The sequence below is a fragment of the Camelus ferus genome, chromosome 19 (assembly GCF_009834535.1).
Source record: "Camelus ferus isolate YT-003-E chromosome 19, BCGSAC_Cfer_1.0, whole genome shotgun sequence".
Classification (NCBI taxonomy): Eukaryota; Metazoa; Chordata; class Mammalia; order Artiodactyla; family Camelidae; genus Camelus; species Camelus ferus.
In genome coordinates this window covers 28,762,338-28,781,076 of record NC_045714.1, presented here as the reverse complement: position 1 = coordinate 28,781,076, position 18,739 = coordinate 28,762,338, and the positions used below count along the sequence as shown (strand labels likewise).

Below are 18,739 nucleotides of genomic sequence, written 5' to 3'. Positions count from 1 at the left end.
GTTCTTGGTTTTGTGGTGAGCGGGCTGGTCATTGTGCTGGATCATTTTCAGATGACAATTTTCACAGCTGCCCCAAGCACACGCCTCAGAGGTTTAGAGCATTAGCTGCGGGGACAAGCTCAATTACACCTTAAAATTAATTCAGGACTGAGTAGTATTCCATTGCATATATGTATATGTGTGCATTCCATTGTATATATGTATATGGTATATATGTATATATATATATATATACCATAACTTCTTTATCCAGTCATCTGTTGATGGACATTTAGGTTGCTTCCATGTCTTCACTGTTTTAAACAGTGCTGATATGCACCAGAAATTAACACAACATTGGTAACTGACTATATTTCAATAAAAAAATTAATTCAGGACCAAGAATCACCACTTTGAACAAAATGCATTTTTCTTGGATTCTATGAGATTTGAGTTATTTGAAGCAGGCATAAAGATTCTTTATAGGTCACCTATAACAAAAATTAATTGACTCAGAGCCCCCATGAGTGACTGAAAGATCACCTCTAGCTGGGCTATGTGGCAAAGTCTACTGATTTTTAATTCAGTGGCTTTGAAAGGTACAGGGCCCTCTGTAGGAAGACTGATGCTTTCCTGCTTCAACAGGGAGGAGCCTGGATGGGGGTAAAGGTGCTTCAGTTCTGGAGTCAACTCCAAATCAAATCCTGCCTCTGTCAGTTATTAAACATGCAATCTTGAGAAAGGTGCTTTTCACCTCTGGGCCGTAGCTTCACCGCTTGACAGACAGACACATCAACACTGACCTTACAGAGTTAGTGTACAAAGAGCCTGACAGTGCTTGGTGTTTTCCTTTCCCTCTAGAACTACCTGTTTCCTGGAAATCAGTAGGATGTAATTTAACAAGATGCTGGGTAGGGCTAAAACTTCAGTCACATAAGAAACACCTGAGCATCTGGTGAGAGTGTGGATTATTTCAGTTCATCTGGGTGGAGCTTGAGATGCTGCATGTCTAACTAGCCCCTGGGTAATGTTGATGCTGCTGGTCCCCAGACCACACTTTGAGTGGCAAGAGGGTTTTATCAGCCAATCAAGCAATCATTCAATAAAAGTACTTATTGACTATCTATTTTAGGGGACTCTCAATGTCCAGCTTAAGGATTTCAAATTCTGAATATTCATGGTGTTCCTTGACATACAGTTTCTTCTTGCTCTCTAGAGCTACTCTGCTTTCAAGGGGAAATTAGTTGACAAAACTAGATGGAGAGAATTAAAAAACACGATGGATTCCAGAGAGGCCAGCTCTTAACTGGATCTGATAGATGGAAATTAAGCATTGAAAAGAATCTTGACAAAGGGTGAGCTCCAGAAAGACAAGTAACTGTCTGAAGCTCCCCAAGCCAAGAAAAAAGTCCCTCCCTTGGACAAATTTAATTAATTGTTTTATAGGTAAGTCACATTTGGCTTATTCTTAGGTCTTCTCAGTACATTTGTTGCTACAATTTGAGATGATCTATATGTATTTTGGGTGGTTGTGCCCTATGGCTGTACCAACAGGAATCTGCCAGCTGAAATGTTGGTGATAAGTGCTCCATGTCTCCCCTCAGATCCTTTTGTTTTTAAGTGGTCCACTGCAGACTCAGACCTGTAGGCAGTCACGACTGAAACACTGCTTCATTTTAGTGGAGACCCAGGAGCATCTTCTATCCCTCACAGGGGCTCCAAGCGCTTTCTTGCTAGCTTGCTTTCCCCCTATTGTTGCTCTTCTGGATTTACTTTTGATTTGGATGCCATTTCAGTGACATCAGCTAATATCCAATGCCTCTCCTTAATGACAATCCTCTCAATTCTTTGGCATTTTATTTACCAGCAAGAGCAAATTTAAAGTTTCCCGAATGTAATGTGATTTTTATGTCTGTTCCTTTCAACCTCGTTTTTCCAAGTATGGTCCGTGAACTAACAGCACTGGAGTCACCTGGGAGCTCATTAGAATGCAGAGTTTTACGTCCTTCCTTACTGGATCAGGATCTGCATTTTAATAACATCCATGGGTCATATGTGTTATTAAAATAGAGAAGCACTGTCTTAGCATGTACTCTTTCATCTACTTTCAATGCCCTTTTCTTCCCACTTGCCTTCTGGTAAACTCCTATGCATCTCTCAAAACCCATTTGGACATCACTGTATACTGAAAATCTTTCTTGACTCTCCCTGATGGAGACATCAGGTATTCTTCTAGGCTACTTACATACTTCTCTAATTCTTCACAGGTGTTATAAAATATTTATTTCTAATCTGTAACTTCCTTGAGGGGATGTGTCTGTACTTTATTCATTTGTATATTTTGTATCCCCAGCTCTTAGGAAGAATCCTGGCAAATAAAAAGCAATCAATAAACACTTGATGAAATGACCACAACTGACACATTAGGAAAGCAAGTAGCTGAGGCAACAGTGGCAATTAAACATTGTTATTTGCAAGAAGATTTAAAAACAGAATTGAAGGGTTTCTTTCTCCTATGTAGTTTGTTACGATGACATAAAACTTTGATCTTCCCACCTGCCCGTTCCTTCCCCAGGTACCCTTGGTGGTTTCAACTCACAACAATGGCATAGCAACTCAGGAGAATGAAACTCAGTTTTAGAAATCTATGTAGGAATGGGAAATTCTATGATCTGCCACCAAAACTCCATTCTCAGAAGCTTGCTGACTTAAAACCAATGCGTATCCATGAACTTCCAGAGGGCAGGGAGAATGTGAATTGAATGAATGAACTTTGCATACAAGGTACTGTAATAGGCACCTAGGATTAGAATGTTCATTAGAATGCAGAATATTACGTCTGAAATATCAAGAAAAAGGGCAGGCATGCTCTGAAATAAAACTGCTTACAATTTACGAAGAGTTCATAGAGATAGTCACTGAGGCTGCACCCTGGAGGAGAATAATAAACGCCTTGAATTATGTGTCTGGATAATAAAGAAACGTACCTGGTATGAGTAACGATGTCTGTCAAGGCACCGCCTTCTAGAAATTCCATGACCACCCAGAGCTCATCACTGACAAGGTAGCTGTTGTACATGTCGACCACGTTGTCATGGTGATAATCCCGCATTATCACAACCTGGCCAAAATGGAAGGATACTGCTTGACTTGGGGCAGTGAAATTTGGCAGTTTGTTTTCTTGTGGCTACATTTGTGCCAGGAGTTCAACTGATTACTGATGGGGGAGGTGGATTTATTCAGAAGTCAATTACAGGCAAAGGGACAGCATTCAGGGTAGCATGGTAGGGAGGGAGGGAATCAAGTTAGTAAATTCAGAGAAAATGGCAAGTCAACCAGACGCTGGGTTGGTGGAACATAAGGAGTGAAACGCGCAGAACCATGGCAAGGTTCGCACTCACAAGGGGGAGTTTAGTTGACCGTTCTGGGGGATATGATCAGATATCCCATGGGTTGCCCTTAAAACACACTGTCTGTCCATAGTCTGCTGTTGGTTAACTGGGCAAAAGGGCCAATCCAACTCAAGGTAAGCGAGTCTCACAAGCAGACAAAGTAAATTACTAGGTTACTAGGGCTGGGGCCGCATGAGACAACTCAACTTCTTGGTAGGTCTGGGTTGAGTCTGTGAGAGGTTTGGGCTGCAAACAAAGGATAAGTCTTGAAGGTAAAAACATTACAAGGTTGGCATAAAAAGGCCCACTTGGGTTTGCTGGTGGGAGAGAGCTTCCAGGATTTGCTGCCCCATGGCTGCTTCTGGAAACGCTTTCAGAATGAGTGTTAAATAATAAATAATAAATTATATGGCTGTTTATCTATAATTATATCTGCCTTGTCTGTTCGGTGATTTGGAAATATGATCCAGAAATCAGGAACTGGGGACCAGGAAGAAACTGAAGCCCAATTACCCAGCGCACTTTGCTGGTTTTGGAGCGTGGTAAAGACATGAATACCTGTGGGAGCAGAAGATGCGTGGACCCCCTGGTGTCTTCACATGAGCCACAAGAAGAGGGTTTGAAGTCACAGCTGAGTGCACTGTTACCACTGTATGAACCTGCTGCCCGACCCTGCGCTAGTTGGGTAAACTGAGTCTAGGTTTCCTGGCTACTAAATGGAGATAACATCTTTCTGTCTAAGGCTTTTGTGAGAATCAAACCAGACCAATGCTTAGCTCGGTGGCTGACACACAGGAAGTACTTCCTAAAGAAAGAGTCATCTGTGCAGAGAAAAAGGAATGCTATTCTTGTATTTTCAGTAGTTTTCTAACGTCCTAAAATGTACCCGTGCAATTTCTGAAATGGGAAATTAATGTTACACAGCAACAAAAGGATGATCTGAACACACCATCTACCTCATTAAAAAGCAGCTCTCGTCTCTGTTGCTTTCGGAGGTCCATTTTCTTCACCGCGACTTGTTTCCCCGTGTGTTTCTCGGTGGCGATGCATACAATACCGGTGGACCCTTCCCCGATTTTGATAAAGTTGTCCAAGTATTCCCTGGGATCTCCTGGACTGACCACCAGCTGCAGGGCAGCCCGGAACTGTTCGTGAGACACCCTGGAGGGCTGCTGGTCTGAGGAGGAGCCCCAGCTGGGTGGTGGGTAGGTGCTGGATGAGATGCTGAGAGAGCTCAGGTAAGAAGCTGTGGAGATGTACTGCGAGCTGGTCTGCAAGGAGGGGTGGTGGTACAGGGTGGCTTTATGGTACCCAGATGGGTACTGGCTGCTTGAGGAATAGCCTGCTTTGCTTTGACTTTGAGGTAGTTTGGCGGGGCCCCTGGGATAGGTGTCGGAACCTGACAGTGGAGGGCTGAGGACCATCTGTGCTCGATCGTAGTCCACCTGGGAAGACAGACATGGGTGGAGAATATTCACATGCTACATCTGAACACCACAGCCATTACACAGCCGGTCCAAATGAAGAGCATTTGTGCAGTGGCACAACCTGCTCATGGGTGGGGCTCACCTCGTGGGGTCCCAGGATATCCTGCTTCCCGGCTTCACCTGCCCTCTGACCTCCCTATTTAGTCTCTATCTTCCTCCTTCCCTCTTAAAACCCCCAGAAGCAGACTCTAAGACCATTAGAATGCAAGGAGTGGGAGGTGATCCCGGGAGTTATGAAGTGAGATAGGAAAGAGGAAGACGCCAATAGAGCAGGATGGTTAATTTCAGGTGTAACTTGGCTAGGCAAGGAACCCAGTTGCCTTGTCGAACACCAGTCTAGATCTTACTGTAAAGGTAATTTTTTGATGTGATTAACATTTAAATCAGTAGACTTTGAGTAGAACAGGTTACCTTCCAAAATGTGTGTGGGCTGTATCCAATCAGTAGAAGGCTTTAAGAGGAAAAGAAACCTGAGAAACATGCAGGCTTGAAGAACAGCATGGAGGCTCTCCTGGAGTGGAGGGGAGGCAGTTTGGAAAGAAGGACAGGGAAGCAGTGATGTTGTGGGGAGAGGGCAGATCGTGCAGACCATGGCAAGGATGCTGGCTGTTGCTGAGGAAGGTGGGAGCCACTAAGGTTGCTAAGCACAGAGGACTGACCTGATCTTGACTCTCTGGCTCCTGGAGGAGAGGCTTTGGTGGCAAGAGTGGAAACAGGATTGCCAGTTAACTTACTGCAGTCAGTGTGGGCAGAGATTAGGATGGATGCTGTAGATGGGGTGAGAAATGGTGTGATCCAGGGTAGGGTCTAAAGAGAGAGCTAACAGGATTTGCTGATGAGTTGGATTAGAACATAAAGGAGAAGAATCAGAGAAGAATCCCAGGATACTGACCTGAGGAACAGGCCACTTAACAATATGAGAAACACAGGGGAAGGAGCGGGCTTGTGCGCTGTGCATCAGCCTCAAGGGTGGCTCCCAGTGATCCTGCCTCCTGCATGAATGTCCGTGCACAGTGTCCTCCTGCACGGTATCCGGTTGACATGTGTGAGCAAAAGAGTATGGCGTAAGTGACAGTGAGTGCCCTTTGAGGCCGACAAAGACATTGCGGCATCTCTCCCTCCTCTTGGATCACTTACTCTGGCTTTCTCCAGCTGCCACATGTTGAAGACACTCAAGAATCCTGTAGAGAGGTCCTCCTTGCCAAGACGTAGCCAGAAACCGAGGCCCTCCTCCAACAGCCACAGTGTGGCATCTTGGAAGTGATCGTCTGGCCCTGGTCAGGCCTTCCGATGATGTAACCCTGGCTGGTATCTTAACTGCAACCTCATGACAGACTCAAGGTCAGACTCACCCAGCTAAGCTAGACATGGAAACCTATACAAACCGTATGAGGCAATTAATGTTGTTTCAAGTCATTAAGTTTGGGAATAATTTATTACACAGCAATAGATAATGAATACACAGAAGGGGAAACCCCGAGTTCCATCAGGGCCATGGTCAGTTTGAGAGAGTTATTAAACATTCACATGGAGAGGCCACGTAGGTGACTTAGATACGCCTCAAGTCCAGGGGAGAGCTGAGCCTAGGACATGAAGCTGAGAGTCATCAGTATTTAGCTGGAATTAAAAGTCATGGTATTGAACATGTAAGGGAAGGTCCAAGGACTCCAACATTTAGAAACCAGAAAGAGCAGGAGGATCTTGTCAAAAGGAGCAGAGAAGGAGTGGCTAGTGCTGTTGGGAAGAAATTAAGGGACTAGGATGTCCTGAAGCCAAGGAAGGAAGGTATTTCAAGAAGGAAGGAGTGAGGAACCACATCAAATGCCACAGAGAAGCGAGGTAGGATGGGGCATGTTGCTCACTGCAACTGGCGACATGGTGGTCAGCTGGCAGAAGGCAGGAGTCTGAAGCTCCGGCCCCTCACATAGCATGAATAGACGCCTCTCCCACAAGTCCGAGAGCAAGACCTGCACACCACGGACTCCTTAAAATTGCTGCCACGGTACCATTCTCAGCAATGCACTGCCCATTGGCTCCAGATGCACAGCCAGCAAGGCAGCCCTTCCCGGCCTGGAGAACAGCACACTCTACTCAGGTGAGTCCACCACTCAGACAGCCTCGCACCAGCCCGCAGGGGCCAGGGTACCGCCAAGCCAGGGCCCTGGCCTGCTTGCAGAGCAGAGAGAACATACTTGAGGAACATACCTAGGGGTGAATTTTGCTTCTGATGACTTTAGTCAAATCATTCAGCCTCTCTGAACTTCAGTTTCTTCATCTGTAAAATGAGGGTCCTATATCTCCATCACAGGCTTTTACGAGACTCATCTGGGGCATCCTACGGCAGCCCAGTGTTCAAGAAAAAACTCTGGACTCAAAACCTTTTCCTGCCATTTACAAATCGTGTGACCTTGGGCAAATTATTTAAACTCCCCGTGCCTCAATTTTCTCATCTGTAAAATGGGAGTAGTAGTAGTAGTAGTAGTAGTAGTAGTAATAATAATAATAATAATAATAATAATAATAATAATAATAATATCATCTACCTCCTTCATCACGAAAGGATGTGACTCCAAAGGATTGAATACAATTCAAAGGATTTGAACAGGGATGGTTCAATACACTCTGCTGATACATTCTAGGTGGTGTTCTTATCATATGAAGTGCTCAGCACAGCAGTGGGAATGTAAAAGAAAATAATAGATAGTAACTACGATGGTAATAAAACTAGTGAGCATTTTTTGAATAGGCACAGTGTACCAGTGGCTTATATACTCTTATCCGTTAATCTTCAAAACAATCAAAGTGTCTTTAATGATAATATATTGAACACTGTGTTATAATTAAATGCTATATTTGAAATCAAATGGTTTTTGTGTGAGGCCCTGGATTTGTGCCCCACATAAGGAAGTGTGTGTGTGTATGTGTGTGTGTGTGTGTGTGTGTGTGTTCAGGGCTGGGGAGAGACGAACGTCAGTGTAAATTAAACAACTGGATTCTTCCTTAAATTAAGCTCGAGATTAGCCAAGCCCAGGCTGGTCACAAGTCAGACTTCTGAAAGTGTGTCCTGGGGGCCATCACGTGCCATCATCTCCTAGTGTCTTCCTGGGAGGACTTGCCCTTTGTACTGTAAGTAAGGTTGAATTCATTCCCCACCAGCATGTATAACTGATCTCTGAAGAAATATTAAGAATCAAAAGGCTGTATCCTATAGGAAGCGCATTGGGCCACTGCTCTTCCTCATCAGCTGACATGTGGCATCAAGAAAAGGACGCTTGTCTGCACCAGTGGGACGACATTCAATCAGACAGAAGGCGGAGCTATTCACTGGGAGCGAAACATCTTTGAAATCAGGTCTTGGAGACAAAACGGTGCTATTGTCTTTAGTGGTTGCTGGTAAGAGGTGCAGACTCTTAAAAAAGGAACAGATGGGGAGCAAACACTATCACAGGAGACAATTTTTGGAACCCGACTTGAGGTGTATCGGTCAAAGGACAATTGACTGTTTGGCTCCATTGAGAGACCACGTGGTCCTCCCTGCAGGGTCTGGTCAGTTCCGAGAGAAGACGGTGGACAACAGCTGACTTTGTGAGGGCCAACTGCATGAGTGACCCAGTTCAGGCCACCATGTCGCTGAAGCGTGGCCCTCAGTTGGGTCTTGATGACACAAGGGTTCCATGATGGTGAGTATCACTGGCCTCATGATTTTTCAGCGGGCAATTAATCCCTCTGTATTGTTGACAAAACTGAGGCTCTAGGAAGTGAGACTGCCCCCAAGCAAATAGCCCCAACCCTCTGAGAAGATAACACAACCCCAGTTCTTCTGTTCAAGTCAGGCTTTCGCTCCCAGTGAGAGAGTGTCCATGTCCCAGCTGCTGGGCACACTGGCATCATGGGACCGCTTTCTTCCCTGCCTTGGTATCTCCACCACTAGCTAGCACCTCCCCAGTATATATAATCAAGGCTGGACACTCTCTTTGGTAAAATGCAGGGGTGCCTTACTGGGAGCCAAAATCGGGCCCTTTCCATTAACCAAGTGCTGTTAGATACCTATCCTGCAGGCGTAACTCACACAGATATTAAGAAGGACATTTGCTGAGTGTTTTCCACGTGTCAGGGACTGTCCTAAGCACTTCATGTATGTGGCCACCTTTAAATCTCAAGTTACACAATGAGATAAGGCCCCACCATTGTTCCATTTCACAGACAAGGAAACTAAGGTGCCCCATGGGTTTAGGTAGGTCATGCAAAGGTCTCAAAGCATCTAAGAAATGGAGCTGGGATTCAAATCCAAACAATGTCACTTAGAACTTGGATCCTGGATACCTTCTGAGATATCCTTCAATGGTAAGGTGCTCAGTGGAGTGACAGTGACTGAGCTAAAGCCTGGTTCGGGAGTTTCATTGGGGGCCCAGGTGTCTGAGCAGCCTGGAGTCAAATGCAAGAACTGGGCCAGAAAATGATGGATGACAATGCCTGGGGGAGGGAGATGGAAGAAAAACTCTGTGTGTATGTGTTTTACCAGTCCTGGCTTAGAGAAATCAGCTCAAAATATACAAAAAGGGAATAATCACCACAGCAAGATGAGATGATCATATGTATATACTTCATTGCTTTCATTTTCGCTTTGGCCAGAGCAGAATTTTGCGCTTAGCCCTAATAATGCCCAAACTTTCTTCTACATATTTATCCAAGACAGAAAGCTCAAGCTTTCTTCTGTAACAAGGCCCCCTGGTCCTCTCACATGGCTCTTAATCTATTGTAATTGTTTAACTGTTTTCCTTTCATTGTTTTACTCGAAATCATCTTTCCCATGATATCCTATATTTGTAAATGGGTGAAACAAAAATGATGAATTTGTCCGTATTTACTGTTTCGTACATTCGCGCATGCTCGTGCCTGGGAGAAAGACTTGCAAAGGAGTAAAACATGAACTGGACAACCTTTTCTACAACTTGATTTACAAATAAATTCTAGGAATAAAAAAGGAATACATTTGGACTCCACATGAGCAGGCAGACAGTATCTTGAGAAGGATGTAGAGCTGAATCAGTTAGTGAAACCACAATTCAGTGGAACTGGACCAGGGAAAGGAACAGATATTTTAAAACGAATCCAGTGTGTCTCCCACCACTCACGCCCCACACCATTTCCAAAAGATCTACGCATGCAGTTTAGCTCATAAGACCTTATTGCAGGGGTCTGAAGCCGGGGTGGAAAACCACTGTGCCAGAGAGAAAACTGTAATAAACACCACAAAGCCTTCCCTCACTCCTCCCAGGAGAACAGTCCTGTGATTTTGTGGAAAAGTAACTTCACATCAATGAGACCACGATCCGCAAACTACCAAGGGGACTTCCATACGACAAGATGCAATGAGGACGATTGGATCAATTTGCAAATTATCACCCAGGCTGGTATCAGCAGGCTGCCAAGCAGCTTAGCTGCCGTTACAGGGCCACCAGTTGTCACTGAAAATTGAATACATTCTCTCTACAGGAATATTTAAAAATGCTGAAAGAATGTAGAAACAGTCTTAGTCTCCTTCTTCTTAGAAATGGTTGGAACACATGTTCATTTTTCTGTCCCCGATGCCTTTTAGTATGCTGTGCAAATTAAATCTTAAAGAAATCGTGCTTTTTTTTTTTTATGTCTCTATTCAAACCCAGTCAAAAAGTAAGGGCATAAAACAAAAAAGCTGTATTCTATGAGAATAAATAATCCTCAGTTAACAGCTCAGCCAGACTGCCCTTCCACAATGAGCACAGCTTCTCCCAGGATAGAGTCCGACACAGGCTTGTGATGTATTGAAATTATAAATGATTGTAGCAATGAATTCATTTAATCAATCAATTTCACCAGTGGTGTGCTGGGGTGGACAGGGCATAAAGCTCCACACAGCTATCAATTGCTCCGATTATAGCTGGCTGTCAGCCAGAATTCCCCCGATCCATGTTAGTTAAATGCACATTAATCTGAATTTGGCAGTGTAATCAAGGACCCAACTGAACTGTGAAATTGAATTCTGCAGCAGAACATCATTTGACCATTTTATGCCAAGGCTGGAAAAAAAAAAAAAAAAAAGCTCGGTGTGGGGGAGGGAGACAGAAAGAAAAGAAGGGAAAAAATTCCTGCGGCAGTATCTGTTTGTCATCGTGGCCTTCCCTGGTGACAGGGAGGCTGCGGCTGGGTCGTCCCAGATGGGTGTGGGTGTGGAGGGGCGGTGTGCACGCGCGGGTGTGTGCGCGTTGTGTCAGTCTGCACCCACAGAACGGGGACTGCAGAAGCTTCCGTGAAGGATGGAGTCCCTCCTTCCACTCCCCGCAGTCGCAGCTGAGGGGAGGCAGCTGGTTCCAGTGCTCGAGTGTGATGCTCCAATACCCCTTTGCAAAGTACAATAAAGCAAAGAGACTGCTCATCGCAAAGATGAAAAAAGCCAGACTGCGTGCTGCTCGTTCTACATAAATCAGATGCGGGATGAAAGTGAATCATAGGCTTCTGTTATCTGAGCAAGGACAGGACATCTTAAATTGTCCTTACTTGACTCAAAGGGAAGTGTAACTGGACAGGCCTTGGCTTTGGGAAAGGGAAATGTCTGCTTGTAAAAATTCAGGAAATAATCAGCAGCTGTAGGGCTTTCTCTGTAGGGACATTTTAGAGACTGATATTTAGGGGACTCAAACGTGTGTGTGTGTGTGTGTGGACTCTCCCACGTGCCTCTGGTTATTCTCTGTGGTCCCAGGTCTTCCTGTTGTGGGCAGGAACGCCACTGAGGGGTGCTAGTCCCCACCTGCCTGGCCTGTGGCCAATGGGCTCCTGTGTCTCCATCCTTGAGCTTCCAGCCTCTACTTCTCCTGCCAAGGTGGCTGCTGACCTGAGAGCTCCGTGCACAGGGCGGTGGGGAATGGTTCTACCTCCAACTGCATCTTAGTAAGACAGTAGCTGCTGTCCCTGCTTGAGGCAAAATGTTGACATGTGCCCAGCTAAGTCAGTTTCCTCCGAATCACTTACGTTCATTTACCAAGTGGAGTGGCCCTGTTGCATGGCCTATGACAGCCACCCAGGCTGGATGACACAGAGACACAGCACACACTCTGAGCTGGCACTCAGTTTCAGCGGAAGAGACTGGCCCGCGTAGCACAGCAGTGCGCAGCGTCACGAGCAGGGCTCCGTGGGACCTAAGAAACCAAGGTGTCTCTTTGAGGACCTGGTGTGGGGAGCTTGGGGAGGAGGTTAAGTTCTGAGAGGTCAGACACTTGCTGGGTTTCCAAACTGCCTGCAGCAGAAAGCCATTCACCATATTTAGCGTTTTTGCCGGGAAATCTCCCACACCATGACGCCGGATTGCTATTTAGGCATGTAGGAATTTACACCTTGTGACGGGAAGTTGGAAGAGTCATGTACTTCCCTGCCTCACAAAGCAGATAGCAAATGCACACCAAGCGTTCAGACAAGAGGCTCACGACCCCTACAAAGAGGCAAACCCTAGTTATTTGAAGAAATGAATCAATCTCAGATCAGCGGACTCAAGCAGCTGGATATTTTGTATTTCGGGCTCTTCCTCCACGTCTGAACCAGTAGATCTAATTAACCCCCCACGGGTGCTGCTCCAGACTCTAAGGCTGCAACCTCCATTCAGGAGCAGATTACTCTGACCTGTGACTTGTCACCACCCGCAGACACATGGTGGGGGCTGCACCTCTGGGGATTAGTTCACTGCCGCAGAATACGGTTCACATGTGTCAGGGCCTCTGAGAGCATCGGGACAGACAATGCCAGGTTGGGTTCATTTTGTTTTTAATTTGGTAATGGGAAACTCCACTTATAATGACTGAAATACCATTTACTTTGGACCACAAGAACACTCATGGGAAGATGAGTTCATTTAAATGCGAAGGATGCCTCGAATCTCCATCTGAAGGCACAGATGTTAGAGATGTTGCTCTGAATCGCCTCTTTGGATGTTTTGTGAGCCTTAAAACACATCCTACAAGGAGCCCATATGGAAAGAAAAAAATATACAGGCAATAATATCCATTGTTATATTAAAAGAGTAGGCACTTTTCTCTCTCTCAATCTCCCTCCCTCCCCCTCCCCCTCTCAGATTTTTGGTGCAGCCCATCAGATTTTGCCAGCTTCATCATTTCATTATCCATCAGGCCCCTAAAGTGTCTCTTGAAAAGTGTTCTCCTGGGATCCTTAGTAGATTAGGAGCTGCGGCTTTGTTCCTGGTGCCTTGGTTGAATCTGGGTGTGACAAGTACCACAAAGGATGGTGAGTCATTAAACTATTGATTCAGGAAGGCTGGGCATACTGGCTCAACTGTTTATTCCTTCCAGGGGAAGCAAAGTGATAGGTGAGGAGTGAAAACCCATTGCACGGGTGACCCCAGAAGGAAGTCTGGGGAATCGTGCCACAGTTTTTCTTGCATCCTCCACCTTCACTCAGAACCCCTTAATATGGTATCTGTTGGGGAAGTCCTGGACCCAGCATTGGTCACTTTGCTGCCCCGTTCAGTGGAGATAATAAGAGTAAGCTGGAGGGGTTGGTTGGTAGGAGCCATGACAAATATGCATCTACAGTTATGATGGCTCTTGCCTTAATGCTGCTAAATTTTCTGTTCTCCCTTAGCACCTGGCTTCCATAGGAGGTCTGAGAATTTCATTCCATTTTATAGAGTAGAAAAAGCACTGGGGTGACGGGATTGGGGTCCTTGGGACAGCTCAGTCACTATAGCTTTGTAAGACCTTGAGGAAGTCACACAGCTCCTCTGGCCTCTGTGACCCATATCTCCAAAGTGAGGGCAGTCATAATTATGAGGCTACACAGAGTGGCAGGGAAGACAGAGTCAGATAGAACTTGTTCCCATATTTTGAAAATATGTAAATGATCATACCGATAGGGTGCTCCTATGGCTGGTGTGAGCAGATATGGTGACATGTTTTCCTACCAGAAATATTCCTGAAAATAAGGGCGGATACTGAGGGCTTGCCATGTGCTCACTCCTTTACATTCATTAACCTTTTTTGATCTTCAGGACATGCTCAAAGTAGGAAGTGAAATGTCCACTTTGCAGATGAGAGAACTGAGGCACAGATAAGATCACACAGCTAGAAAGTGCTCCAATTTTGGGAATCTGATTCTAGGACTTGTGCTCTTAAATGCCTTCTGTAATGGCTGAGAAAATATGGATGGTCCTTTAAAAAGTCAAATAAGACCATCACTCAAGGTAGAGTGAGTGCATATGAGAGACTCAGGGTTCTCTACTCTTAATGCTTCCTTTGCAGCCCACAGTCCCAGCTTTACCCATAAATCACAGTCTGGTGATGCTACGGAACTTCTCCGAGGACTTCTTCCTACCAAGGACAGGATAAAGTGTGTCCCACGCTCCCCAAATCCATCTGTGAGTCTTCACCCAATCTTTGTCAGCAGGTGAGGGCTGCCGGCAGTATGTGCATCGGGGCCCCAAGGGCTCACCTCTGTCTTTCTTCTCCTCAGTTTCCTTCTGTGGAAGTAGGAATGTTCTGGACTATACAGACCTTGAAGTCAGACGGACCTAATTTTGGGTCCTAACACAGCCATTTGACTTCATATTCTGGGGATGTCCAGAAGCATCTCGAATACTTCTAGAGTTGATTTTGAGGACAAAATTCGGTCATATTTGCAAAGTGTTTAGCACAGTGCCTGGCATACAGGCACCCTCGGCATCATATCACAGCCATCACCCACCTACACGCTGTACACACAGACCAAGGCATACACATGATGTGCATGAATAATTAGACTATTGTAATTATTTAACCCCCACTCAACATGAAAAGGCAGGGACGGTTTTTATCCTCGTTTCGTAGGTAAAGAAGGCACAGGTATGCAGTTTACTCACCCCGCTGTGAAGTGGCAATATCAAGACTTAAACCCAGGGAGTTCTCTCTCCAGAACCTACAGCCTCAACTGCCAGAAAGCATTTGAGAAGCGGTAGCTAGAAAATAGGGGTTCTCAATTGGAGCTGCTTTTGCTCTCCCTGCTTCACACGGTATTGAGGAGTATCTAGAGATATTTTGGTTGTTACAGTTGAGGGAGAGATGCTCCTGGCACTGAGTGAGTAAATAAAGTCCAGGGATGCTGTTAAACATCCTGCAGCACACAGGATGCTCCCACAACAAAAGGTTGGTAGTGTCAGGTTGAGAAACCCTGCTATAGAGTAAAGCAGGGTGATGCAGCCCGAGGGGACTTCATCACTGCAGGTGTTAAAAGGGTCTTGTAAGAGGCAAGGTGAAGCTTGGCGCCCACGGAAGATACTCCTGTGTCACTGGGGGTGTATCCGACGTCTGGTGAAGGGGCTGAGCCCAGAAGGCTCGATGCCAGCTCTGTTACGAGCTAACTGACCTGGCTGCTTACTGAGCCTCTCAAAGCCCCAGTTTCCTCATCTGTTTGAAGGGGGCAAGGATTTGCAGGACTGTGAGGCTCAGCAAGGCAGCATGTGGATCTGGTACCCAGCCAGTGCTGGCAGATCTGTGATGCTGGGGTGTCTTGGCGGTTGGAGCCAGCATAAGGAATGATGTGCTGGGCCAGCACCAGGACATCCGAACCCTGAGCCAGCAGCTGCCTGGTCCCTGGAGAGCATCTAGAATAAGCAAAACCAAACGCACAGGGACAGGCTCTCCAGCCTTCCCTGTAAGGCAGGCTAGTCTGCAAGGGAGGGTGGAAAGCAGTCTCTCTTGACATCTGGCCGTATTGGTAGTTCTGTGGTGTGAATGGAGCTTAGTAGGGCTTTATTTTCCTCCCCCCAAGGTTTCATTTGCTCAGCCCCAGCAAAAAAAACCAAAAACCAAAAAACAAACAAAAAAACCAAAAAGATGGATGCCAACATCTACAGGTTTCATAACACCCTTGATTCTTGTCACACCAACGGGAAAATTGGGTAGGTAGAAGATAACATTGGAGGAGATTTTTACAGTGGATTAACATTAGGTTTTTTTTTTTTTTCCTTTAGGCTAAAATATAAAACTGATGTCAAACACACATGCATGCACACACACACACCCACACTTACACACACACCCCTCCGCATTTTTGTACTATCTGGGAAACCTACACAAATTCTGTGCTTTCTCTTATTACTAGAGATGTGAACACTACCCACCAGCCTCTAGAATTTTCCATGAGGCAAAGCCAGACTATCTGAGTCGTGATCGCTGTTTCTTCCCTCAGCAGGAAATCCAGATGTGGTGCGTAGATTTTTTAAGAGCATACTTCTAAAGACACAGGCACCTCCATCTTTTTAGAGAGATGTTATACTTTTAATCAAGTAAACGTTTTAATTACTAACAGGCCTCCCACCTCGTACCCTCCCACAAGACCTGCCTGTGAATTTCTCATGTGTCTCCTGTGAAGCAGGGAACGGCAGTTTGCTCCTCAGGAGTTCTGATTATAAAGGCTGAACAGCTCTTGGTAGGACTGTTATGTACGTTTTTTCTGAGCCTTAACAGTTTCTTCATTGTTTCTGGATGTGACAAAGCAGACAGATTTCAGGGCAGGTTCGCTTTGCCTTATATTTGGAAGTCTGCAAGAGAGGGAGTTGGTAGGGGATGAAGGAATTTACCCCTCCCTGCCCACTCCTCTCCCCACCCCTTCCTATTCCTCCACCTTGCCTAAAGTTCTGGTGGCCAGTGGGACCTCTCATGGCCTGTACTGGCAAATGCAGTTAAACTCCTAAAATGACACATGCCCCTATAAGGGGAAAAACAGTGAATTGGGAGAAGATTCTGGATTCTTGTTCTTGTTTTGCACCAACCAACCATGACACCTTAAGTGAGCCAAGTGACCTCTGGACCTCAGTTTCCCCATCTGTGAAATGAGGGGGCCCAGGAAGCTGGTTGTTACATTCAATCTCCAATGCCATTAGTGATTAGGCTAATGGGGAAATGAATGGAGGGGGCTGGGCAGGATCTATTCCTTCTAATGGGGCAGCCGTACCTCCAGCCAAGTCTATTTTCAATGCTACATGAAAATGTAGGCCCAGGGAGAACAGACTGTCCCTTTTTTTTTTCTTCAAGAGAAAGCTGAAAGCCAAAAATTGAGAATTCTAAGTGAAATATTTTGATTTTTTTCCCATGTTGAAAATGACTATTGGGTGGGCTAAACATGAAAGGGTGACAAACTCTGGACAAAATTTGACCTATGACCATGACCTAGAACAACTCCCAACAACAAGTGTTCAAATATAGCTCATACACAAAAAATTTATTTGAGCCTGAATAGCCAAAAAAATGCAGATTAAAAAAAAAAAACATCACAAAGCTGGAGGCATTATATTTCCTGATTGCAAACTATATTACAAAGCTATAATAATCAAAATAGCATAGTATTGGCATAAAAACCAACACTTGGATCCATGGAACAGAAGAGAGAGCCCAGAAATGAGCCCACATAGAGCAACTAACCTATGACAAGGGAGGCAAGAACATGGAAGGGGGGAAAGATAGCCTCTTCAATAAATATTGCTGGGAAAACTGGATAACCATGTGTAAAGGAATAAAACTGGACCCCTATCTTAAATCATACACAAAAGTCAACTTAGAATTAACTAAAGACTTGAATATAAGACCTGTAAAGTTCCTAGAAGAAACCATAGCTCTTCGACATAGCTCTTGGCAATAATTGTTTGGATTTGGCACTGAAAACAAAGGCAACAAAACCAAAACTAAACAAGTGGGACTAAATTAAACCACAAAGCTTGTGCTCAGTAAAGGAAACCATCAATAAAATGAAAAGACAACCTACAGAATAGGAAAAAATATTTGCAAACCACGTATCTGACATGCAGTTAATATCCAAAATAAGTAAGGAATGCATAGCAAGGAATTCAATAGCAAAACCCCCACGTAACCCAATTTTTTTAAAAATGGGCAAAGAACCTGAATAGATGTTTTCTGGAGAAAACATACAAATGGCCAACAAGGATATAAAAAGATGCTCAACATTACTAATTGTCAGGAAAATGCAAATCAAAACCACAATGAGATACCACCTCACACCTGTTAGGATGGCTACTATTAAAAAGGCAAGAGATAATAAATGCTGGCAAGGATGTGGAGAAAAGAGAACTCTTGTGCACTGCTGGCAAGAATGGAGACTGGTACAGCCACAGTGGAAAACAGTAAGGAGGTTTCTCAAGAAATTAAAAATAGAACTACTGTACAATCCAGCAATCCCACTTATGGATGTATATCCAAAGGAAAGGAAATCATTATCTGGAAGAGATATCTGTACTCCCATGCCATTATTTACATAGACAAGGTACAGAAACAACTTATGTGTCCATCAAAGAATGAGTGGATCAAGAAACTGTGACTCGAGGAAATATATTTACAAAGGAATATTACTCAGCCCTAAGAAAGAAGGAAATCCTGTCATTTGCGGTAATATGGAAGAAGCTGAAGGGCATTATACCAAGTGAAATAAGCCAGACAAAGAATGACAAATACTGTAGATGACATCATATATATGTGGAATCTTAAAAAAAAAAAAAGTCACACTCATAGAAACAGAGTGCAAAAGTGGTTGCCAGGGCCTGGGGGTGGGGAAAAGGGAAGAAGTTAGTAAAAGGGTATAAAGATGAATATGGTCTGAGGATGGAATGTATAGAATGGTGACCTACAGGTGATAACACTGTACTGTATAACTGAAATCTGCTAAGAGAGTAGAACTTAAATGTTCTCACACATACACAAACGACATAAATATGTGAGGTGATGGAGGTCTTAGTTAACTCAATGAGGGGACTCCTTTCACAATGTATTTGTCTATCAAATACTCATCTGTACACTTTAAATATCTTGACAATTCTGTCAAGTACACTTCAGTAAAGCTGAAAAAAAAAAA

At 44.7% G+C, this 18,739-nt stretch overlaps 1 protein-coding gene across 1 annotated transcript in view; it reads right to left on the bottom strand.

Annotated features, from left to right (window-relative positions):
* The window catches only part of PAK5 (p21 (RAC1) activated kinase 5), a 245,165-nt gene that overhangs the window by 15,203 nt on the left and 211,223 nt on the right, over positions 1–18,739 (bottom strand). Inside the window, exons 6-7 of the mRNA XM_032461833.1 lie at positions 4,328–4,816; positions 2,967–3,100 (exon numbers count right to left, since the gene is read on the bottom strand). Of these exons, the coding sequence (XP_032317724.1) occupies positions 2,967–3,100; positions 4,328–4,816 (623 nt within the window). The remainder of the gene's footprint in view (positions 1–2,966; positions 3,101–4,327; positions 4,817–18,739) is intronic.